The following is a 26,084-nucleotide window of genomic DNA, read 5'->3' on the forward strand; positions in this document are numbered from 1 at the left end:
CGCCTCAGACCCTGGCACGGACTCTGACTCCGCTCACCGCCACAGCTCTCCCGCTTCTAAAAAGCAGAAGAAAACAGCAAAAAGAGGGCACCTTCTGTCAAATTCAAAAGAAACCCTCAGACACAAACCTTCTCCGGTCAGATCCACGGTCTCCTTACCTGTGCTCCCCTGCCTGAGCACTTTCGATGAGCTGGGCTTCTCTGGCACTGCGCTAAACCTGCCTGTGCTTGTGGCGGCAGCGCGAAGCTCCAGTGCCGAGGCGACAGGCTTTCAGTTGCCTGCCTCGATTATGGCACCCATCGGCACCGTGACGAACACGGTGCCGACATTCCAGAACCCCCCTGAGGCACCGCAGCCTGCTATTAATAGCATGGCACCGGCTCCGGCACCGGCATTAACAGCGCTACTTGGCACTGAGCCAAGACTTAGAACTCCGGTGCAAGCCCGGGTTCCCTCACAGCAATTCTATCAGCCTTCACCTTCAGCTGCCTCAGCGTTGCTGTTTACCCAGTCAAGTGACCTCTTAGTGTCACCTATGCTGCAGTCACCCTTACTTAAAGACTGCTTCTCCCTTACGAATGATTCAGGGTCCGAACAGCCTTCCTCCAGTGAAGAGGAGTCTGAACTACAGGGTGATGTTTCAGTGCAATCAGAATTCCATCCTTGGACCCCTGCTACCCGTGGGCACAGGAAAATTGTCTCAGGCTATCCTTGAGACCCTGCCTCCTGGTGTGTTAACCCCTGGATGGCACCGCCTATGCCTTTTCCACCACCATGGCAGTATTGGGCCCCATGGGCATCTTTCCCTCGGTAGCACCTCCGCTATTCCAATTCGACGAGATACGAACGTCCAAATGATATGACACACTTGGCGGCACCCTCCTATTCTCAGGATCAATTAACTCCTGCTCCTGACCCAGTACCAACTGAAGTAACACCTGAAGAAGCCTTACTTCCTTCCCCTCTAACATCCTCAGACGACTTTTCAAAATTCCAGGATCTCTTTAAAAGGGTTGCCAGCGAGCTTAGAATCAATCTAGAGGAAGTACTGGACCAACAACATGAGTTAATGGACATCCTGCAACCCTCTTCTTCATCCAGACTGGCATTACCAATCAATGCAGCCCTTCTGGAACCCGCTAAGTCCATCTGGCAGCCTCCAGCCACAAGCCAGCCAACCTGCAAACAAGCGGACCGTAAATACTTCATTCCCTCTATGGGCTCTGAATTCCTTTTCTCACATCCTGCGCCAAACTCACTGGTAGTGGACGCAGCCAACCAAAGGAATAAACGACAATATTTCCGCCATACCCCAACCAACAAGGAAAGCAAACGCTTAGACCTGCTGGGTCACAAAGTGTATGCCTCTTCAACCTTACAATTTCGAGTTGCCAATTATACTGCAGTTCCTGCAAAGTACGACCAAGGAAACGATAACAAGTTCATGGACATTATTGAACACATTCCAGACCAGAAGAAACAACAGTTTACAGCTTTAATTTCCAAGGGCCAAATCATATCACGCACGGCTCTTCAAGCAGCTCTGGATGCAGCCAATACCGCAGCAAGATCCACCTCTATGGCGGTGGTCATGCGCCGAGGTTCCCTTTTTCCTTGCGAGGTTCAGAGTACCATAGAGGATCTCCCTTTCGATGGTGATAAACTCTTTGCTTCCACCACGAATGAGGTGCTTCACTCAATGAAGGAGTCAAGGGCAACTCTTCGGTCCTTAGGAATCCAAACCCCTACGACCAGAAGGCGACAGTACAGATATCAACCTTACCACTGTCCATGCTACCCCACATATACTCAGCATTTCACAAGATCTCAGGATCAACAACAGCAACACCAACGCCAGAGATCCAGATATCAGCGGCGTCGCCCCAATTCTTCCGGGGCTCCCCAACTTCCTCCAACTAATAAGCAGATTTGAACCTTTGGTCGAGGGTCTCGTAAACATCGTCTCAACTTCAGTGTATGCACCGCCTACAACTATCTTTGGACACTGCCTATGGCCATTTTTGCACCAATGACAGAATGTTACCACCGACAGGTGGGTTCTAGAGGTCATCACAAGTGGGTATTCTATCCCCTTCCTCTCCTTACCACCCACCCACCCTCCCCGTGCCTCTTCAGGGACCCCTCTCACGAGCTACACCTCCAGCAAGAAGTACAACATCTTCATCTGGGGGCTATCGAACTCGTGCCTGAATGCCACAAGGGGAAAGGGTTCTACTCCCATTATTTTTTAACAGAAAAGAAAACTGTAGGATGGCGACAGATCCTCGACCTCAAGCGGCTCAACAAATTTATCAAAAAGCAAAAGTTCAAGATGGTTACTCTCACCACCATAATTCCAGCCCTTGAGCAGGGCGATTGGTTTTCAGCCCTCGACCTACAAGATGCCTATTTTCACGTCACTATCCACCTGGCCCACAGACATTTCCTTCGTTTTACCCTTGGCTCAATGCATTTCCAATACAGAGTTCTACCCTTCAGCCTTTCCACTGCCCCCCTGAGTTTTCTCCAAGCTCCTAGTGGTAGTCACTGCCTACCTCATTTACAACATATTTCGCCCTTGGGGTCACCCAACCATAGATCTCTTTGCAACTGCGAAAAACACAAAATGACTGAATTTTTGCTCCTGGACGGGACTGGGCAAACACTCCCTCAGAGACGCATTCATGATCCTATGGCACTGGGACTTACTCTATGCATTTCCCCCAATACCACTTCTCAACAGGGTCCTCATAAAGATACGAACGGACCTTGCCGCGGTGATCTTTATTGCACCTTCATGGCCGAGACAACCGTGGTTCCCTTTCCTCACCAGAATGTCAATTCGACCACCGATCTCACTGCCTCTCATCCCGAACCTTTTATCGCAGCAACACGGCCGGCTTTTCACCCCAATCTCTCCATGCTTCATCTCAAAGCCTGGTACCTGCATGGTTCTCCCAACGAGAACTAGACTGTTCCGACCAAGTTCAGAGGGTGCTTCTACACAGCAGAACACAATCCATCCGTACCACCTATCTCCAAAAGTGGAGGTGATTCACAGAATGGTGTTCAACTAAACAACTGTCTCCTACCTCTGCACCCCTCCCCCACATACTCGACTACCTATTGGACATTAAGCAATCCGGCCTTTCCTTCAGCTCTATCAGAGTCCACTTAGCTGCCATCACAACCTTTCATGATACAGTTGACAATACCTCGGTCTTCGCTCATCCCATCACCAAGCGTTTCCTTAAGGGACTCCAAACCTTATATCCAGACATTAAGCCACCTACGCCTCCATGGGATCTTCACCTAGTATTGTCCTGTCTAACTCATCAACCCTTTGAGCCCTTAGCCACCTGCTCCCTATTACACCTCTCGATGAAAATAGCCTTTTTGGTGGCGATTACCTCCGCCAGACAGGCAAGAGAGATAGCAGCCCTTATGGCAGATCCACCATATACACTCTTCTTCAAGGACAAGGTTATCCTATGCCTACACCCGAAATTCCTTCCAAAAGTTCACGCTTCATTTCACATAAATGAACCAATACATCTACCAACTTTCTTCCTGAAACCACATGCAAACTCCTTCGAAGCCACAATGCACACGCTTGATGTGCGCAGGGCCTTGTCCTTCTATTTGGACAGAACCAAACCCTTCAGAAACTGTCCTAGACTCTTTGTCTCCATTGCAGAGCGCTCCAAAGGCATGCCTATCTCTACCCAGAGACTTTCAAACTGGATCTCCGATTGCATACGACTCTATCAGATAAAAAAACGTTACATCTCCAGCATTGATCAGAACACATTCCACTAGATCTGTATCTACCTATGTAGCCTTCTTACGTAAAGTACCATTGACTGGCATTTGTAGAGCAGCCACTTGGTCCTCCGAGCACACATTTGTCAAACACTACGCCCTTAGTCAGGGCCCTCTCTCTGACACTCGATTAGCCAGGCCAGTATTATCTACTGCATTCCTACCAGATCCGAAGTCCCTACCTCCTTGAGATACACTGCTTCGAAGTCACCTAGAGTGGAGCACCCACAGAGACATCTCTCTCTCGAAGAGGGTCTTACTCACCTTGTGAAGTAACTGACGTTCTTCGAGATGAGTGTCCCTGTGGGTGCTCCACTACCCACCCTCCTCCCCTCTACTTCGGAGTTGGGGTAGCCTCCGTTGTAGAGAAGGAACTGAGGGAACCGGCCGCGCATGCTCACTAGAGGTATACTCAGAGCGGGGAGGAGGGGGAGGCTCTGAGCATGCGTGGCCGGTATGAGTACTGCTGCAGAAATCTCCGATCAAAGGCGCAGGGGCGCACCGACGCCTAGAGTGGAGCACCCACAGGGACACTCATCTAGAAGAACATCAGTTACTGCACAAGGTGAGTAACCTCCTCTTCCTGGTGCTTTATGAAGAGTGTATTCAGGGTTATTTACTGAGATCATATCTCTTTTAATTATTAAATATCTTGAAGCAGTGCCTCTTGTATCTCACATCAGAACCAGTATCCCAATTGGAATTTGAATGTTGGTTTGTTTTTTTCTTCAAGCATGTAGATGAGCTATGATGTAAGCCACTAAAATATTCCCCCATTTTTATATTTGACCTTTAGAATCTTAGCTATAGATGCTATGCCCTGTAGTAAAAGTTGATGAGGTAGCATACTTGTCATAATTCTAGATGGTGGGCTAGACTCTGGGTTGCTCCCATCTATTTATCAAAGCTGGCTTTCTAGATCTACATTGTGCTTTTCCTGGGGGGGTGGGATAGGAGAGAGGCTGGTTGCCTTTTTTTTTTTTTTGGTCCCATCCACTTTGAGGGAATTCTTAGGAAAATCTTATTTCTTTTTTTTTAAAGTTTTTGATAGTGATAAGGATATACCACTAATATGAGCAAAGAGGTCCTTTGCTGAGGTTAGTGCAGGATAGGGTACTGAAGTCTGTTGTTATGCAATGGTTCTGCCTTTGTGTAAGTACCCATAGCAACTTCATTTAGGTGGCCTTAATGGGTACTCCTCACTTGCCAATAAATAAAATCCTTTAAAAGTAAATTACACATGTCTAACACAAACTTAAGTTCAAATTAGATTTTTAAAATTGACTAAGTTGACAGTGTCCCTTTAAGTTTAGTCATGTTTGTCTAGAAATACTTGTTCTACAAGGTACATGTAAGATTATGATGAACGAGAGAGTAGAAAGATTTTTTTTTAATGTGCCTACACTGGGTAAATAGTCAGTTTTTTTGGTTTAACCTGTACAGCCAGTTTCCCCTATTTTTCCTTTGGGTTTTTCATACCATAAGGAAAAGACAAATGCACTGGAAAATAGGACTATAAAAACACAGTTTTTTACAGGGATATTAGAGAGTAGGTATAGTACTGGAAACTTTAACTCATTTAACACCATTGTTAAAAATGAGTGGGATTTCAGGTTGACAGTACAGTAGTCTTTTAAAAATAAATTGGAGCCTGTTTTAAGAGTAAACCATGAATTTTTAATTAATGTCCTACAACTATCTACCGAATATTTTTGGTAAAAAAGTGACGCATCAAAGAGCGGGGGTCAGCTTATAAACGGGTCTACACCAAAATTTGATGATTTTAAACTCTGTGGAATCATTGAATTGAATATCTAATATATTGTCATTTTGTTTACCTGGAGTGTCTGCAGGCATGGAGCCCCTCAGCTCCCATTGGCTGGAACGGCAAACCACGGACACTGGGAGCTGAGGGGCTCTGTGCCTGTGAACACTCCAGATAAACAAAATGTCCAGGCCCACTCTCGGCTTACCCTAATGGCCAGGAGTCAAAGTTTTCCAACCCCTGAAATATAGGGTCGGCTTATGAAAGGGTCATACAGTTTTGCTATTTTTACCTAACCATCTTGGGAGGTCGGCCTATAAACGAACGGGCTAATGAACGAGTATATACGGTAGTTTTTTAATCCAGTTGCTGAACAACTGTATGAAAAGCAATCTTGATTTTTGACCAGTCAGTTTGAATCCCTTTTAAGAAAAGAATCTTAGGTTTGGAGAAAAATGTTTACATGCTAACAGCAACTTTCCCCGTACGGACCAGGTTGTGGCCAGATCCAGTATGGATGTGCAATGGAAGAAGGGTAGAAATAGCCTACCCCATCTCCTCCCACATGCATGTATGTCAGGGCTGATATTGCAGTCCTAGAGCTCATATGAGCACAGGATTGCTCCCTACTAGTGCCTCTGTGTGTAGTGCTAGCCACTCCACAAAAGGGGCAGGGCTATTACCTCGGGTCCCTTCTACATCACACATCAAGAGCTGGCTTCTGCAAAGAGGAGCATATGCTGCACCACTTCAAAGCTTTTAGCAGTAAGCTAAAATTTGTAAATTGCCTTGTTAACTGTTCAGTTACTAAAGGAAATACTGTAAATCAGGGGTAGGCAACCTCTGGCACACGTGCTGAAGGCGGCATGCAAGCTGATTTTTCAATGTCACTCACACTGCCCGGGTCCTGGCCACTGGTCTGGGAGGCTCTGCATTTTAATTTAATTTTAAATGAAGCTTCTTTAAACATTTAAAAAACCTTATTTTACATACAACAATAGTTTAGTTATATATTATAGACTTATAGTAAGAGACCTTCTAAAACTGTTAATGTATTACTGGCACGCGAAACCTTAAATTAGAGTGAATAAATGAAGACTTGGTGTACCACTTCTGAAAGGTTGCCGACCTCTGCTATAAATGATATCTATTACTATGAAGAGACTGTTAACTGTACTGTTTTCTTTAATTGGCCTAATATGTTTTCTTTGTAGATGGAAAAACTGGTGGATTCGTGGAATTTTAACGTTAGCTATGATATCATTATTTTTCCTGATAATATATCTTGGATCATTTATGCTGATGCTTCTTGTAAGTTTTTTTTTCTAAACACATTTTTGTTCATCATAGTACGTAAAATGAATATGAAGGCCAATTATATAGAACTTTTAAATTGCATTTACCTTGTATTTAAGTGAATTAGTACTTGTGAAAGGTACGGGATTGACATTCACACATGGCTTTTAGGGACTGATGGCTTTTTTTGGTAATTTTATTTCAAGACTTCTTTATTTTAATGTAAAATAAAACAATGGCTCTATCTTTTTTGCCGTAGAGATCCTTGAAAATGGGACTGAAACTATTACAGTAAATTTCCACTTCTAAAATTTATAGATCATTCTCAGCCCTCCTTCAACAAGATTTCCCATCTCCCCATACATAGTGGCCTGATTTTCAGCAGTTATTGGATGTCCTATACTAAGCTTTCCAGAGTTGATGACCCTAAAGAAAACATTAACTTTGAAATCTGACTTTAATGAACTGATTTTTGTTCCTTGACACTGTCTCAGCTAGGATAGTTCAATAAAGTATTTATCTGGTTCATTTTTTTTCTGTGAAGTGCTAAATTAATTAGATTTGTGGAAATGTGTTTAACATCTCTTTTTAGGGAGTCATAATTAATAAACTGTTGGTTCAGTTCACTTCAGATTTTCTAGAAAAAGTTCACTGTTGCCTCAGATGTAACATACTTTAGGTTATAGGGAGATCAATATCAGGATTATAACAAACTCCCTTGCAACTTTATTTATGGTGTGACTGCCATTGCTCCATATGCATACAGAGACCATATTTTAAGTCATGTGTGCAAACAAGTAGGATTAAGGATGAGCCTTCAACCTAAATTAGGTATTTCTTACAACTCCACTAACACATTTTATCTCCTTATAGAATATATACAATGGGTATAATCAATGGATTGTATATTCATGCAGTTTTGGAAATAATTTTTTGTAGAGACCTATATTCTTGGCCTGAGTTTTTGCTGCCTTAGCAGTGCAAATAGTCATACAAGCCATCTTAAAAGTTGCATTTGTGATTACCCTTTCTATGCTGTGTAAGGGATGTGCTGATGGCAAAGCTAGATCTTTGACTGTTACAGTAGTCCCAGTGAGTGGCTGTGGCTGGCATTGTCTAAAGCAGCTCCCTTAGTTTGTTCTAAATTATGCCAGGGGATGTTTTGGCCCCAGTTCAGAGAAGTGAGAAGGTGGATTAAAACCACCTTTCCTCTTTGCTCTCCTCAACTGCACCAAGTTTGGACTTGGCTCAGCTGAGAGAGAATCCAACTGATAACGTTTTTCTCGTCTCCCATTGTATCATGCCCTCAGTCTGTTGCTTTGTTTTAACCATTCATATTCTATTTCTTCCTGTCCTTCTTTTCTCTTGTAGGCATCCAGTATCTCTTTAATTACTGTGTATAATATATTTTTAGAATAGATTTTACATTCTCTTTCACCTTAGAGTGTCTTCTATCCTCCTCTCCCTTTCATTTATTTTATGTCAGACATCCCTGAAATATTCTACTATGGCTGCAAGAGCTTCTGTAAGTGCATTTGGACAATACCACTGTCACTTATAAACAGTTGTTACTAGTTTGGAGAGGACCTTGACAGCTGTGCATTAAAGGTTAGATATTCAAAGATGTTACCTGAAACCAAGGTTTGATTCACCAGTAAGTGGTATCTCTTTAGTGCTTGAGATTTGAAGTCTTATCTGTTGAGAATTGTGCTCACAGTTTAGTCCTCCTCTCAAAGCTGCCTTATTGTAAGGTTAATTTTTGTTAACTATTCTTCAGGAAACATGTAACAATGTCCATGGGTCATCTTTAAGGCTTTAACCCAGTACGTTGGGGTCTAAAAGCATGGGCCACTACAGCTTGAGCTAAAGGAATAGCAGGCAATAGCAGTCTCAAACTTTTATATGTAGTATAGCTACTGAAGGTCTGCTAAGGGCACTGATGAGCCAGACTGTTGGCATGTGTTAAGTAAGTACCTTTAGAAACTGAAGGAAGCTTTGATATCTCCGTGCAATTTCAGTTATTTGCATGTAGAAATTTCTTTTTCATACCATGACTACTTAGAATTCTAAAGAATTTGTATGTCGAGAGTGTCTGAAACCCTCTTCATAATGGACTACTTTAGATCAACATGTGAGATTTTCAGGCTCAGAGTTGGCTTACCTCAGCTTCTGTTGAAAAATCAGAGATTTACTTGGGATGTCACATAGGTAATTGTGGCAGAGTAAGGTTGACACACTAGGAGAATGTACAATATATATTTGAGAGTCTTTCTGAGAAGGTGGGTGAGATTTTGATGTATGCAGATATATAGTTTTTACATTGTATTTTGGGTTTGGGTTTTTTTTTAATTATTGTCCCTTAGCAACCCTGACTGGTTTTCAGTGTGTCTGAATATCATTTTACTTGGAAGCTTGCTTTTCTTGTGTTAGTAACTTTTTTCTAACAACTGTTAGTTGCCATACTTTACAAAATGCAGGTGGTTAAGTTAGTGTTTTCATTAATCTCTAACTTTCAATATTTTTCTCTTCTCCATTATCATTCAGGTAAAACTTTGCTCCATGTATTGTGTACATAGATAGTTTTTGAAAATAGCCCCTAAAAGATTAACCTTTTTGTTTCTCTACACACTCCCCCATTATCTATTGATGCGGGTCATAGAGTTGTCCCTCAAGGAATCTTTTCCTCTTTGTACAGCATTGTACAATTGATTAGGTGTGTGGTGGGTTTTCACTTTCTTTTGAAGCATCAGGTGTGGCCTCCTGAGAAAGTTCTTTATATAGGCATGGCAAGTCTGTGTGCCTGTTACGGCAATCACCCCTAATATAAAGAAACACATTTTACTCCTAGCTTTGAAACATGCCTAGTCTTACTCAAAGTTGTATCAGTGTCCTATACAACCTTGTAATAAAGAAGTAGACACTGAATGCTTCTTTTCTGTCTTATCAAATTCAATTTAGGTTGAGTAGTCATGCCACAAAATTCTTTGGAAAATGTCTTTCAACCCCCTCTCCCCTTTCCTTTCCCCCACCAAAGCTGCAGTTTTCTCTTAAACATCTTTTAGTAAGCCTGGAAAATAAAAAATAAATAAATTAAAGTTCAGTATCAGTAATGAATCCAAATAGTCTAATGTTTTTGGTCAAAAGAAATTTTCCACTTTACAGTGGAAGAAAACAAGTAATGCTCAGTGGATATCTATTAGTTTTTTGGGGGGAGGCGGGGGAAAGACAGGCCATGAGGAATGTGTATAACAGAGCCTGGAGATGCATGCCCTTGAAATCCTATACTATGGACTTTTGAAGAAATTAACCTGGGTGTTGGCACCACTGTATCCCAAGTATAGACAATGTTCCAGTAGCTTATGGCATTTTTAACACAGTGCAATTATCTGTGATCTGTTGAAAATCATCTTTAATTTACCTGATAGTAAAAATGGGTCTGGTTGCAGGAGCCTTATGTGCTCTTACAGGCAAATGTTTAAAAGTGATATTTAATAGTTCAAATGACAACTTCCCTGTGTAAATATTCAACTTTCAAATTATCTACATTCTTTAACTGTATATATGTGTTTCAGTATTTTTGGTGATACAAAAATTATTCATTAGAAAAAATTGGTAAATATAACTTTTCCAACCTTGAGAAGTAATAGCCTGATGCATCATTCTGAACAATTGAAATGGGGTAATAATTGTACCCATTAGTTCTATTGAATTTGACCCCAAATAACTGTCTCTAGCTGCCCAGATAGGTCATGGGGAGGGGGGAGAACACCCCTATTTTGAAACATCTATGGAAGGGGTGACATTTAGTGAGCCATGGGAATGTAGAATAATTCTTTCTATCTTAATTTCAGGTCTTGAGCATTCAAGTGAAGTGTTTCCATGAAATCATTACTATAGGCTACAGAGTCTATCATTCCTATGAATTACCGTGGTTTAGAACCTTAAGCTGGTAAGGAACAAGCAAGAATTTCAATCAATGGAATTATTGACATTTTGTTTGCATTTAATTTGCCCAATAGCATCTGTTTTATTTGCCTCCTTTTGTACTTTTTGATAATGTTTCTTTTGTTAAAAGAATCTAACAGTACAGGAAAGATATTTTAATAGTCCAGAAAAAATAACCAGTACTTGTTGTATATGTTATAGGTACTTTTTGTTGTGTGTGAACTATTTTTTCTATGGAGAGACAGTGGCAGATTACTTCGCTATGTTTGTTCAGAGAAGAGAGCAACTTCAATTCCTAATTCGCTACCACAGGTTTATATCTTTTACACTCTACTTGACAGGTGAGTTTTTGGTAAACCATTCCCAATTCCATCACTGGTTAATGTATTCTTTTCAGTGGTGGTGTTCACATTTGTACATATTTGTTTGCACTTCAAAAGTTCATATAATTTCATGTAGCTTTCCTCACATTCCATTACTTTCTCTCCCCCTTGTTAAAGGAAACCAGGTGTCTGTGTTTGTTTTGCCAATGAAAAATTGAACATAACGCTTTGCATTCCATTAGATTTCAGGTGGTGGTTGGTGACTAAAAGCGGGTTGCTTAGAAAGCAGAAGATTGTGCGGGAGAGGGACTAAGGCTTGTCATAAATGAACATATATTATTACTGCTGGAGATGTCAAACTACATGCTTTGTACTTTTATCTGTTTGGCTAGCCAAGTCAAGGGTGATGTTTCTAAACACTGTGGGGGCATAGTGAGAGTTGAAACAGTCTGAAGGGAGTGTGTATTATGACTCTCTTTAAGAACATAAATTGTCTGGTTAAGGAACACTTCTAGAACACCTAATACTGGGTGCGAAGGCAGGGTTCTGTTTTGACTTACATATCAACAGAATTTTTATCCTAGTTCCAGTTGCAAAGTTGCTTGTGGAAAGCCTTTGTCTTCTAATTTTGCTCTCAGTTAGGAGCATAGAATTTGCAATAATGGACCAGGCTAGTGATCCACTGGGGCCTGTTCCAGATTTGTCTGAAAAACATGCAAGAATCCCAAAGTGGGCAAGTATGGAATAACCTGCCCACAGGAAAGAGCCATTCCTGAGTAGTTATTTGAAGTACGGTGTATGAGCAGTTCAGATTATTACTTTCAATGTATATATTACCTTGCATTTGTTAACACTGAATTTTATCTAGCATTGTGTTGCTCATTTAATCTGTTTGCTTCTTCTGAAGCACCACAGTCACCTTTCATCTGGATTTATTTTGTCATATGCCTATTTTGCCATTTTACTGTTCCTCCTGTGTTTCAGATATTTCATAAATACACATTAAGCAATCTTGGCCGTAATACAGAACCTTGTGGCACCTCACGGTTTAACCTTTTTCCAGGTTGAAAATTGACCCACTGTAACTCAGTAGTTTTGTCGAAGGGACAGAACAATTATGGATCATGGTTTTCATCCATGACTCCTTAGTTTCTTTAATATCCTTAAGATGTGAGCTGTATGGGGGCCACTAAAGTATCTTTGTGGGGAACTAAGGGCCCCTGAGCTCTGCCCAAACTCAGGTCATGCACAAGGCTGCCACGGTGGGAGGAAGAGGTACTGCCATTTCTCATACCATCCAGGATCAGAGAGATATCATTCCCCTGACCATCAAGCCAAATCCCTGTCCTCTACATCCCTTGGCCATGGGTTGGTGGTGGGGCTACTCTATAAATAAACAAAATACCATTTCTATTTGTTTCATACAAATATAACACTCAGTCTCTTGGGCAAGGGACCTCAAACCTGGCATTCTTCTTTAAATTAGCTCTAATGAAGCAAACATCAGAATAAGATAGCTGTCACTTGTTTTGGAGGAGTTGATTTTTAAAGGTAGTGTAAAATTAATGTATATATGGTGACTGTTTTTTGCTGATAATTGAAAGTAACAAAGTAGACATGAAATAATTAATATATTTATGCCAATGAAATTAAATCTCAGTATATCATTTACTGGATATACTGTAATTCTTTAAACTAAAAGCCTGATGGAAGAATAAGCCTCTTCAAAGTAAACTAATTGTTGTATATCAAGGTTCTGTTTATCTGTGTAATTAGAATATAAGATTGCCCAACATGCACCGTTTTTTGTTTGTTTGTTCTTTGTTGTACAGGTTTCTGCATGTTTGTACTGAGCTTAGTGAAGAGACATTATCGTCTGCAGTTCTACATGGTATGTATTAACCACTTCATTATAGTCACTCACTTTGTCATAGAAATCATCAGCAATGTTAAAATGCCTGTCTTGTAGTATTGCATGAAAGTTAGAAATATTTAAAAACAAAACTTTGGCCAGTATACTCAGAATAATTGTTTGGAGCAACTGTATTTGGGGTGGGAGTTGAGTTAAGGACCTTTCCATCTCTCTAACTTAATATTGTATTGCAACATATGGCCTCAGTGAATACAAGGCTGTAATTTGTGGTGAATTGTTGATATAAAGTTTGATTTATTCCCTTTCAGTGACAGATTTTTAAAGTTAAAAATGGGTTACTAATTAAAACATGGAAGTAGTACACTTTTATCCTTGGCTCTTAAGGCTGCGAGATACTTGGATTATAATGGAAGGCAATTCATGCAACTCCAGAAGCCTCTCTGTGTGCCTCTGGTTTAGTCAAATAGCTCAATTCGTTGGCTGGAAGGTTATTATTGTGACAGTTAAAGGCGAGCTGGGAGTATGCTCTGCCAGACTAGATTGTCAATCAAAAAAAAAAAATTGAACCAATGTTTTTATTTCCACCACTGAGTGTCTAAGACTTCCACACAATAAATAATATCCAAAAGGCTGGTTTTAAAAACAAAATCAAACAATCTCCACAGAGCTGTTAAACCATTCTTGGAAAATAATCTAAATTCCATCTCTGTCAGACAGGGAAGCTTAGAAACAGCCTTTATAGAAGCCTGTCCTTATCTTCAAGGTACTCAGTGTTTTGGGTCCAGACTCCCTAAACAATTACAAAAAGTTCCAGGACTGCGGTCAGCAACTCTGGTCCTCTGGCACAATAGAACTGTCTTCTGCAAGGGTAAAGCTCATCGGTACAGGAAACAGAGCTTTCTCTGGGGACGGTCCCAAAATGGGGAATAAATTCCCACAGGATCAAAGAACCCTCACAAATCTTGCCACTTTTCATTCTAAGTGCACAGTGCACTCCTTCAAGAATACATATAATTTCACACTACTTTCCCCTAGGAAGAGGAAGGAAGAAAGACCAACATGTGACAAATGATAGTCATATCACTTATGCCCTTCTGGAAAGTGTTCAGATGCTCTGGTGGTGAGGGCTGTTTAAGAACCTGAATAGAATGGAATTGGACATGTCTGGAAAGAGGAGTGTAGCATTTTTCTGTGGGAAGGAGCAATCTTAATTAGAGGAGGGAATATTTGCTCTTGGGCTGTATTCCGATAACACAAAAAGAGAGTAATAAAAACTTTACTGGATACTGAAGGGGGGAGAGATCATAGTTCTTGGGTGTGATGTTACTTGAGTGGTGTAATTTAGATGACTATCACACCCACAGATTATATTTTCCAAAGCTTCCAGTCACTTTGAAAGACCCCACCATCACTCACCCCAAAACACATGCTTGCTTGCTCACTCACATGAAAAAAACCTTGAATGTTGAGCCCTTTAAGGAGGTGCCGTGGTCGCTCTCACAGGAGAATAGGAAATAGCATCTGGTAGGGAAACTGAAGAAAATCCCCACAAAAGTACCTGTTTTTAAAAGTTGAATAGCCTGTTAGTCCCAGGTGTCTAGAGTTCATAACATTAAAAAGACTTAATTGGTCAGCCCTGGCCAATGATGAACTCTAATTAAGCCTTTTCAATAAATAAAACTTTAAAGCAGCTGCTTTTGGTAAACTTGTCTTGAAATCTGTGTGTGGTAGGAACATGTGTACTGATGCTACAAAATACATGCTAATATAATATACTAGTGGAGATGAATTACAGTGTGCTTTACAAAATGACATTCTACTCTAAAAAGTAACACATTTCTAATTCTTACCAGTCCTAGCTCTAGAAACGTAGTTTCAATAGTCTATAATAAGAGGGCTAACAGTTTGTCATGAGACTTCCATATCTATGTAACATGATACTTCCTCTAACTCAGGGATTCTCAAACTGGGGGATGTGACCTCCTCAGGGGGTCATGAGGTTATTACGTGAGGGGTCACCAGCTGTCAGCCTCCACCCCTTAATACTGCTTCTCCTCCAGCATTCATAATAGTGTTTAAACATAAAAAATGGGTTTTTAATTTTGTAAGGGGGTGGGTCGCACTTAGAGGCTTGCTGTGTGAAAGGGGTCAGCAATGTAAAAGTTTGAGAACCACTGCACTAACTCTTCATTGCCATTGTAATGTTCTAATCCTTAATTGTCTATTATATGTATATACAGAATATCACAGTATCACATTCTTTGTTTAATTCACGTTAAAATACGTGTATCTAGTTGCAAATAGAAATGTGGACATTTTTCATATTTAGGCATTGCTATAACCTGTGCTGTATGAGATAATTGCTCTCAACTTTAAAATTCTACTAAGTGCATGTCATAGGGCAGCCTCACCTGGGTGACCTCCAGTCCAGGCCATGGTATGACAGGCATGGATGCCTCAGTTTTCCCTGCAGAGACCCCAGAAATAGTCCTTAAGTATATGTAACCCTTTCAGGGTTAATTACGAAAGTCCTGTATCCATAAATCATAACAAAAGTCCCGCAACCATAGTCCAGACAGTACATTAAGTAGATCCATAGAATCTCTCTGGATAGAAATTCCATGCTTGAATAATAAGAGTAGGAATATATTACCAACCACCTGGCCAGGATGGTGACTGTGAAGTGCCCAAGGAGATTAAAAAGGCTTACAAAAACAAAATATACAATAATAATGGGCTATTTCAACTGTCCTTCTATTGACTGGGAACATGTTACCTTGGAAAGGGATGCAGAAATAAAATTTGTAAACACATTAAATGACTGCTTCCTGGAATAGCCAGTCCTGGAACCTACAAGAGGTGAGGCAATTCTTGAGTTAATCCTACATGGAATGCAGGATCTGGTCCAAGAGGTGAATATAACTGAGCCATTCAGTAATAGTGACCACAATATAATTACATTTAACATCCTTGTAGGGGGATAAAATGTCAAAGAAACCCACTGCAGTAGCATTTAACTTCAAATAAGGGAACTACACAAAAATGAGGAAGCTAGTTAAATGGAAATTAAAAGGAACAGCCAGAAGAGTGAAATGCCTGCAAACTGCATGGAAGTTATTTTAAAATGCCTTATAAAGGCTCAAACTAAATGCATACCCCAATTTAAAAAAAGAAAAAAAAGAACCAAAAAATGCCACCATGGGTAAACAACTGAGTAAATGAAGTGGTTAGAGGCAAAAAGGCATTCTTTAAAAACTGGAAGTGAAATCCTAGTGAAGAAAATGGAAAGGTGCATAAACTCTGGAAAGTCAAGGGTAAAAGTATAATTAGGCAGACCAAAAAAGAATTTGAAGAGCAACTAGCAAAAGACACAAAAACTGACAATACTTTTTTTTTTAAAAGTAAATCAGAAGCAGGAAGCCTGTCAAACAATCAGTGGAGCCACTGGACAATTAAGGTGCTAAAGGAGCACTCAAGGAAGACAAGGCCATTGCAGAGAAACTAAATGAAATATTTGTACTGGTGTTCACTGCATAGGATGTGAGGGAGATTCCCATACCTAAGCCTTTCTTTTTGGGTGACACATCTTGAGGAACTGTCCCAGACTGAGGTGTCAGTAGAGGAGGTTGTGGAAGAAATTACTAGATTAAACAATAATAAATCACTAGGACCAGATGGTATTCACTGAAGAGTTATGAAGGAACTCAAATAGGAAATTGCAAAACTCTACTAACTGTGGAATGTACTCTATTGCTTAAATCAGCCCCTGTACCAGATGACTGGAAGCTAGTTCATGTAATGCTGATTTTTAAAAAAAGACTCCAGAGACAATCCTGGCAATTAAACTTTAGTTACCAGGCCAATTGGTTGAAATGATAGTAAAGAACAGAATTATTACATGCACAATAACGACAATATGGTGAGGAAGAGTCAATGTGGCTTTTATAAAGGGAAATCATGCCTCACAATCTATCAGAATTCTTTGAGGGTGTCAACAAGCATGTGGGCAAGGGTGATTCAGTTGATATAATGTACTTAGACTTTTAGAAAACCTTTGCCAAGGTCCTTCATCAAAGGTTCTAAAGCATAGTAAGCTGCCATGGGATAAGAGGGAAGGGCCTCTCATGGATCAGTAATTGGTTAAAAGATAGGAAACAAAGAGTCGGAATAAATGGTGAGTTTTCATAATGGAGAGTGGTAAATAGTGGGATTCTCAAAGGATCTTTACTGGAGCTAGTGCTGTTCAACATATTAATAAATGATCTGGAAAAAGGGGTGAACAGTGATCTGGCAAAGTTTGTAGATGGTACAAAATTACTCAAGATAGTTAAGTCCAAAGTTGAGTGTGGAGAGTTAGAGAGGGATCTCATAAAACTGGGTGAGTGGACAACAAAATGGCTGGTGAAATTTAGTGCTGATAAATGCAAAATAGCGCACATGGGGAAAAATAATCATAACTATACATATAAAATGATGGGTTCTAGATTACCTTTACCATTCAAGAGTGAGATTTTGGAGTCATTTGTGGATAGTTCTCTAAAGACATTACTCAGTGTGCAGTGGTGATCAAAAAGTTAATATGCTAGGAACTGTTAGGAAGGTGATAATGAAATAGGAAATACCATAATGCCACTGTATAAATCTATGGTACGCCTACACCTTGAATATATATTGGATATATTGGAATTGGAAAAGGTACAGAGAAGGACAGCAAAAATGGTTAGGGATGTGGAACAGCTTCCATACAAGGATAGATTAAAAAGTCTGGGACAGCTCAGTTTAGAAGAGAGACAGTTAAATGGGATTGGGATAGAGGTCTATTAAAATTATGCTGGTGTGGAGAAAGTGAATAGGGAAGTGTTATTTACCCCTTCACGTAATACAAAAATGAGGAGTCACCCATTTATAAATTAATAAGTAGCAGGCTTAAAACAAACAAAAGGAAGTACTTCACACAACGCACTGTCAACCTGTGGAACTCATTGCCAGGGGATGTTGTGAAGGCCCAAAGTATAGGTTCAAAAAATAATTAGATCAGTTCATGGAGGACAGGTCCATCAATGGCTATTAGCCAAGATGATCAGGGACACAACCCCATTCTCTGGGTGCCCCTAAACCTCTGACTGCCGGATGCTGGGATTGGACATAAGGGGATGGATCACTTAATTGCCATGTTTGCTCCCTCTGAAGCATCTAGCTTTGGCCACTGCTAGAAGACAGGATACTGGGCTAGATGGACCATTGGTCTGACCCAGCATCGCCATTCTTATGTTTCCATAAATCAAGTGTTTAAACTACAGGATGCAAAATTCTAGGTGCATATTGTAGATATATTTCAAGAGGCTTTCCATGATTGTGATTGCTGTGTTTCAGAAATTAATTTAAATTGTTATACATTGTGTGCATACATCTCTTGCATTGTCACTCAACCTGGTCTTTCCTTTGAGCTTCTGTGCAGCTTCTTTAGCTGAAATTCGGTCTTTAACTATGTGTATTGATCTGTGTTTTCACTAATTATGTTGTTGCACTGTTAACAGTTCGCATGGACTCATGTCACTTTGCTGATCACTGTAACTCAGTCTCATCTTGTCATCCAAAATCTGTTTGAAGGCATGATCTGGTAAGGGGACTGTAATAAGCGGACTTGTAATTTTATTGCATATGTACGTATTTCAGTTTGTGTAACTTAGGTCTTGTAAAAGCACTATCAGATGTCTTCATCTACCTGCATTCTACCTGCAAAACGTCTGTTAGTCTATAAGGTGCCACAGGACTCTTTGCTGCTTCTACAGAACCAGACTAACACGGCTACCCCTCTGATACCTGCTAGTAGAATTTAGTCCATTTTACAGTTTTGTTGGCAGAAGTCTAGTAAGGACTACTTTTTATAACATTTTAAAATATCAGAAATTAGTAGAGGACCAGACTCTTTGTATGCTACATTTTTCTTGCAAATCTGAAGGCCTCTTACACTGTAAGTCCAGGAGTAACTCCAGTGAAATTAATAGGTTTACTCTGGTTTTACACTCATGTAACATTGCGCAAAATCTTGGCCCAGAGAAAAATGTCTGCTAGAGGCCAAGGTAAAGAATTTTTAAAAAATGAATATCCTAATGTAGGCTCTTTAATCCACATTTTGGTGCCTATGGCCCCACATCAGCAAGATATTTAAGCACATGAGTAATCCCATCCCTATTCAGCAAAGCACTTAAGCATATGCTCAAGTCCTATTGAAGTAATTGGGACTCGTCTTTAAAGTTAAGCACATGCTTAAATAATTTGTTGACTAGGGATGGTGGTATTTGCATGTTAGGCACATGTTTAAGTACCTTGCTGAACTGAGAGCTAAAGTAAATGTGTTCTGAGTTTCAAAATTATGAAGACCCAGCAGCTTTCATTGAACTAACTGGGAGCTGCTGGTTGCTTAGCACTATTGTAAATAGGACACTTATCTAGGAGCCTAACTTCAGGCACCAAATTTTGAATCTTGACCCAAATAATGTATATAATTCTTATAAATAGAAAACCCTCCTAAAGCAATCCTTTATTCACAGTCTTCTTTGACAATTGTGCCGGAATGATTTTCAGTAAAAATACTGAATTGTTAAGTGTCCGGGAAGGATAACTTTAGTACACAAACAAGCTTATCTTGTATTACTTGTCAGACTTTGTTTTGCTTGTACATGAAGTTGAGCTAAAATAACCAAAAAGTATTTCCATTTTTTGGTATACAGTGGTCATGTGAACAAGTCAAGCTTTATAGTAAATTATGCTTTTGTGCTTTATCAGGCAATATCAGTTCTTTTTTTTTTTTTAAATACTTAACTTCATATATAAATAGTTCCAATTATCAAGAGTCAAAATACTTCTGTTTTCTATTTAAAATTTAAGTGAAACTGGTTGGGCCATCTGAGGATCAAATAAATCCCTACTCACTTCTGGGCTGGTGTTAAACTACAATGGTGTAATTAAACTTTACTACTGCAAAACTAAATTGCTTACTAAAGGTAGGGAATGTCCTTTCACTCTGCTGAACACAGATTGAATTTTGGGCTACATCTTCAGTTGTGAAAGACTAAGCAAGCACGCAGGAGCTCATCTGTGGTCTTCAAAGTGCTCTGCCTTGCATGAATTGCTTTTTACTTTCACAGTACACACAAAATTGCAGTAATTGTGGGATTGATTACAGATGAAAGATGCAGTTGGAAAAAAACAGCAAAAAACCCCCAACTTTGAGTGCACTTGCTTAACAAATCCCTTAACAAGTTTTAAAACTTCCTGTATGAACCAGCGTTTTGGGATATTCCACAGCCTCCATAGAAAGCCTATTCCAATGCTTCTAAGGGAGGTTGTGAAATCCCCATTATTGGAGGTTTTCACGAACAGGTTAGACAGACGCCTCTTAGAGATGATCTAGGTATACTTGGTTCTGCCTCAGTGCAGGAGGCTGGACTAGATGACCTCTTGAGGTCCCTTGAAGCCCTACATTTCCATGATTTTTCTGAGTAAGCCTATTACTTATAATTATGTGATTCTGTCAAAGTTCAGCCTGATTCCTTTTCTGCCTGTTACAGCTTTTGTTGTTGAGTTCCAGTTACTACTGAAATAGTCAAGTTTTATGTCTGTCTGTAGAAGTGCCCACTATTGTGTCAATGTGCATTTTAACTTTCAAAAGGAGTAAAGGAAGACTAATAGACCAGGAGAAAGTAGGGAGAGAACTCACTGGAGGATGTAGTATATAGCATCTGCCATAATCCATTACAAGTATTGTATTGTTGCGGGGACGGAAAGGAGACCTTTAAAAAAAATTACAGATTTTTTTAATAAGGAAGTTGCTTGGCTTGATGTGATCATGTCATTATCTTGTGACTCTGTTCCTGTTTGTTTCTGTTTTTTGTTACGTGTAGTACTGATATTCAAATCTGTTATGATGTGCAAATTCAGTACTCAAGTCAAAGGTGCTATATCTAAACACTTTGATAGGTCTTGCTTCCTTTGTTGAATAGAAGCTAAAATAGGTGTAGCTAAACTTCTGGAATTTGCAAAACCAAGTAGGTTGGCTTAACCAGAAACTTACTACATGTTGTCAGTGCTTGATGAATAAAGCAAGAGAATACTACCATTTTTGGGTTTAAATGATGAATATTTTATGTGGTCTTTCAGTTTTAGGTCAGTTTTCCCCACCCTCAAATCTTTCTATTTTATTCCTTAGGTTTCTGGTTCCAATCTCAAGTGTTATCTGCAATGATATTACTGCTTACATTTTTGGATTCTTCTTTGGGAGAACTCCATTAATTAAGGTATTATCATAACAATTCTCTACTCTTTTTAATTTATTGTAAATAAGTAGATACAACTGTCCTGGCATTATTAATATAGCAGACTTGCAACAATCTAACTTTGGTTTTCACACAGACATTCCAAGGTTCATTCAAAACTTATTTATGGAATAACATTTCTCTGGTATTTTGCCAAACTGAATATTCATTTTAATTTATAGATGTTATGCTTTTTTAAAAATGTAGTCCATATTGTGGCCAGATGTAGGCTTTTTTTCCATAGATCACAAATGGGAGATATTTTGTCCGGAATGAGATCTCCACCCTGTGGGGAGTGCCATCTTGGGACCTCGTTGCCTCACAGGCAAACAAGAAAAATACCCTGTACTGCTCCAGAGCAGCTCTGGGCCAGGCTCAAAAAGCGACACCTTTCTGCTACCTTGGATGGACCACCTCAGATTTGCCTTTCCTCTCATCCCACTAATACCACGAGTTCTGTGAAAAATTTGAAGGCTTGGATTCTCTTCATCGTGCCCAACTGGTCGAGACCGTATTGCTTTTTGAACCTCCTGAAGATCTCAACCCTTCCTCCCATCAGCATCCAGCCATTTCCAGATCCACTGATCTAACACAATGGTGTAACCAGTCACCCCAACCTGGGCCCTCTGCTATTCATGGCCTGGTATTTGGATGGGCATCAGATGTAGAGTGCTCATGTTGATGGCGGTCCAATACATTCTCTTCCAAAGCAGGAAGGATTGTATCAGGAGATACTATTTGGCCAAATGGAAATGTTTCTCCTCTTGGTCACAACAGCATCAGTTATCTCCAAAAGCCATTGTTTCCTGTAGTTTTAGACATCTATTCACTCTCAAGGCATTGGGCCTATCTATCAGCTAGGGTCCATCTCGCAGCCTTACATTCTCAGGTTAAGGGCCATACTACCTTCACTCATCCAACAACAGAAAAGCAACACCACAATTGGATCTTAATGTTGTCCTTTCAGTCCTTACTAGGTTTTCTTTTGAACGAATAGCAACCTGTTTCAGGTCCCACCTCTCAATGAAAGTTGCCTTCCTAGTTACCATCACATCAGCCAGAAGGGTGAGCAAGTTGGGAGCACTCATGGCAGATCTGCCGCATACCACTTTTTTATAAAGAGAAGGTCTCTCTTTGCTGCTACCCAAAATTCATCCTTTAAGTAATTTATGAGTTTCACATAAATCAAATTATCCACTTACTGGTATTTTTTCCAAAACATCATGCTTCTGGTGAGGCGAGAAGGCTCCACTGTCTTGATGTCTAATGGGTGATGGTGTTCTATTTGCAGAGAACAAAAGCAATTAGGAAAACATCTAGACTATATATCTCCTTAGCAGAGTAATCAAGGGGTCAAGTATGACTTGCATAGAGACTCTGCAAATGGATCTTAGGCTGCATCATCCTTTGTTACCAACTTGCATGTATCTCTTCCCTGCCCCCTGCTCTAGGGCGTGCGAGCCTCCTCCACTAGAGCGCAAGCAGTCTCTACAACACCTCTACAAAACTTACTTCTACTAGATATATATATATAGGGTGACTACCTGCAGCTTTATCTGTATCTTTACAAAACTTTATGCATTGGTCCAGATCTGTACTGCACATACAGCAGTGGGAATAGCACTATTGCAGACATCCATACTATCTGCATCCTCAAACTCACCTCCTGTTTGACTACTGCTTTCTAATCTCCCATGTGTGGAATGCACATAGGGACCATCACTCGAAGAAGTGGAGGTTACTTATCTGTAACTGAAGGTTCTTCAAGATGTGTGTTCCCTATCTGGATTTTACTAGCCATCCTTCGACCCCTCTGCTGTGGATCATGACCAGATTTGTGGTAAGAGAAGAAAATGGAGAGGCATTGGTCTGCACTGCCCTTTATACCTTCGATTCAGAGAACAAGGAGAGTAACAGCGCATCTGTGAACCAACAGATGCTGCCTATTAAAAATTTTGATTCAGGCACAGGGTGCTCATGCCTGTCCATCTTGAGGAACCATACTTTGTTTGCATAGATGCTCATTCTTCAGCTGGTCTCTGCTTGTAGTGTTAGGGGAGTTTTAAAACTCTATTCGAAGGACCTCCTGCTTGTGATTGTACTTGCAAGACCCTAGAGGAAGTATTGATATGTGTTTTCACTAGATGTAGTGGTGGTGCAATGTTAGCAGCTTGAAAAGCTGCTGGGTTCAGAACTATTTATATAAATTTTTTGTAAGCTACTTAATACAGCTACATTAAAAGAGCAAATTTATTCAAATTAATGGTAATGTGGGAAAAATCAAGCTTTGTGCTTTGTGGCAAAGTTACTTCCTGTTGGGGTCAGACAGGGATGGGTTTCCCTGTTACTTTTTGACGTGGGCTTCCTGTAAAATAAGCCTTTATGACTTTCTTTGGACTTTCCTAAATCATCAAATATAGGCCACTGACCAGGGCATTGTAGAGTGTGTTGGACAATGTATCCACTTAAACATGGTAAATCCTATGTCCCTGTATTTCCATACTCTGTGTTACAGTTAACATAATATGATGAGAGAGATTTCTGCGATTAGCAGTCCAGAAAATCTAATATTTATGCCCCACAAACCAACTGAAGTCTTCACTGATATTATTTCTAATTACATTACTTTCTTTCCATGCAGGCCACTCATTAGAAAAGTTACTGGGTAAAATTAAGCCATGAACAATTTTTTTCCACAGTCCACTTCTTCTCCAGTATTTGCTAGTTCTGGAAAATAAGTAGCAGTTTGTTCAAGATCTTCACAAACATAAACACATTTTTTTTCTCTTGGTAATAAATCTTTGGTATTTTACTCATTTGCAAAAAAAGATTTTGCTGTTATCTAGTTCTTTATTCTTCAGTGGTTTTTGTTTTGTTTTGTTTTTTAGTCGATAGTCAGATTCCCCAAATTGTGCTTGGTGACATTCTTATGGAACTAAGTTTGCAGGAATTCTCTTCTTTAGGGAAGTGGTGATTTAATTAGATGAAATCATTGCTTTTTAAAATATATTATTTTGCATATAGCAATCTTAGCTCAACCCCCTCATGAGCTTGGTTTTTTATAATTAAACCTGTACAGTTAGGGCTTATGGAAAGGAACTGATAGTTAGAAAATGACAGACCTTATTAGTTGGCCTTCCTAAAAGTTTCTCCTTGTGTTAAGGAGCTGAGCTGTTAGATCTCTATAGAGCTTTATGTAACTGTCTTGATGCAATCTACTTGAGGGGTTGTGTACTTGAATCACATGACCAAACGTGTAATTTTAGGTCATTGTTCTACTGATGCAGGGCAGATAAGGTAGTTCTTCATATTCCAGTTAGCTAGGATAACAATCACTTGGGGTAAGTGGATGTTGATAGTGTGTGTTTGTGTTTGGGGGTTACTTGCTGTTTGTTGAGCTTGTGTTTGTCTGTCTGTGTGTGTGTTTGTTTGAAGGACCGTCTGCTGTGGCCGGCAGTTGGAAGCTGTGAGCTTCTAAACAAGGTTTGAAATCTAGAAGCCTCTGTTCATTGGCTTAGCCTTAGTCAGGGGGTGGGGCGATCAGGAAGACCAGGGCTTTATAAAGCTGTGAGCAAACAACCTGGGAGCTTTGCGAACCCGAGCCGCTAATAGGGAGTTTGGAGGGGGAATGGGAAGGGGGCAAGGTACACTTGCCATTCTTTAAAATCTTTAGACTAAACTATAATCAAAATTGTTTGATTTAAACAAAACCCCTATCATTAACCTAGGTAGCTGTAGGAGAGAATGCAGGCAGAAGCCCAGCAGCAGAGTCGGGGCTATCCTGTTCATTGCGCTCAGTGTAGCATGTATGATTATCTGCCCAGAGGGCGGGTGGCGTATGTGTGCATTTGGTGCAAGGAGTTCCTGGCCATCAGAGACCGCGTACGGGCTTTGGAGGCCAGGCTGGCAGAACTAGAGGAGCCAAGGGAGGCAGAGAGGTATGTTGATGAGACTTTCCGGGACACTGTAGAGTGGCCCCCCGCCTTGGTCAGACAACCCCTGCGCTGTTGAGGAGGATGAAAGGCCCAGGGAAGCAGAGCAGTCAACGAGAGTAGAGGGAAACCTTCCCATAGTTGGGACCCTCCTTCCAGATGATGATGGGGTATCCTCTTGCACTGAGGTTACCTCTCTCGTGGAGGAAACTCCAGTCATTAGGAAAAGGCAGGTGTTAGTAATGGGAGATTCGATCATTAGAAACATAGCTGGATTTGTGATGACCGGGAGAACCGTATGGTGACTTGCCTGCCTGGTGTGAAGGTTGTGGATCTCTCGAGGCATCTAGATAGACTTATGTGTAGTGCTGGGGAGAAGACGGTGGTCGTGGTACATGTAGGTACCAATGACATAGGGAAGGGTAGGAGAGACGTCCTGGAGGCCAAATTTAGGCTGCTAGGAAAGAGACTGAAATCCAAGACCTCAATAGTAGTATTCTCAGAAATACTTCCAGTTCCACGTGCAGGGCCAGGTAGGCAGGCATAGCTTCAGACTCTCAATGCTTGGATGAGACTATGGTGTAGAGAGGAGGGGTTTAGATTTATTAGGAACTGGGGAAACTTTTGGAATGCGGGAGCCTATACAGGAGGGATGGACTCCACCTAAACCAAAATGGAACCAGACGGCTGGCACTTAACATTAAAAAGGTTGTAGAGCAGTTTTTAAACGAAGAGATGGGGGAAAGCCGATTGCTGCAGAGGAGCATGTGGATCGGACAGAGACGTCTCTTAGAGGAGAGCATATTGATA

General features: G+C 40.5%; 1 protein-coding gene and 1 long non-coding RNA gene across 2 annotated transcripts in view; one reads left to right on the plus strand and one right to left on the minus strand.

The window, feature by feature from the left end:
- Window positions 1-26,084, plus strand: part of CDS1 (CDP-diacylglycerol synthase 1) — a 65,730-nt gene that overhangs the window by 24,465 nt on the left and 15,181 nt on the right. Inside the window, exons 3-8 of the mRNA XM_045017455.1 lie at window positions 6,802-6,898; window positions 10,735-10,832; window positions 11,030-11,169; window positions 12,984-13,042; window positions 18,562-18,644; window positions 21,237-21,324. Coding sequence (XP_044873390.1) covers window positions 6,802-6,898; window positions 10,735-10,832; window positions 11,030-11,169; window positions 12,984-13,042; window positions 18,562-18,644; window positions 21,237-21,324 — 565 coding nt within the window. The remainder of the gene's footprint in view (window positions 1-6,801; window positions 6,899-10,734; window positions 10,833-11,029; window positions 11,170-12,983; window positions 13,043-18,561; window positions 18,645-21,236; window positions 21,325-26,084) is intronic.
- On the minus strand, window positions 14,493-24,781 carry LOC123370719. The gene is made up of 3 exons (XR_006579517.1): window positions 24,465-24,781; window positions 22,545-22,623; window positions 14,493-14,582 (listed from the first exon to the last, which is right to left on the minus strand). It is a non-coding gene; the product is annotated as an uncharacterized LOC123370719 (long non-coding RNA).

The sequence above is a fragment of the Mauremys mutica genome, chromosome 5, assembly GCF_020497125.1.
Source record: "Mauremys mutica isolate MM-2020 ecotype Southern chromosome 5, ASM2049712v1, whole genome shotgun sequence".
Taxonomy (NCBI): domain Eukaryota; kingdom Metazoa; phylum Chordata; order Testudines; family Geoemydidae; genus Mauremys; species Mauremys mutica.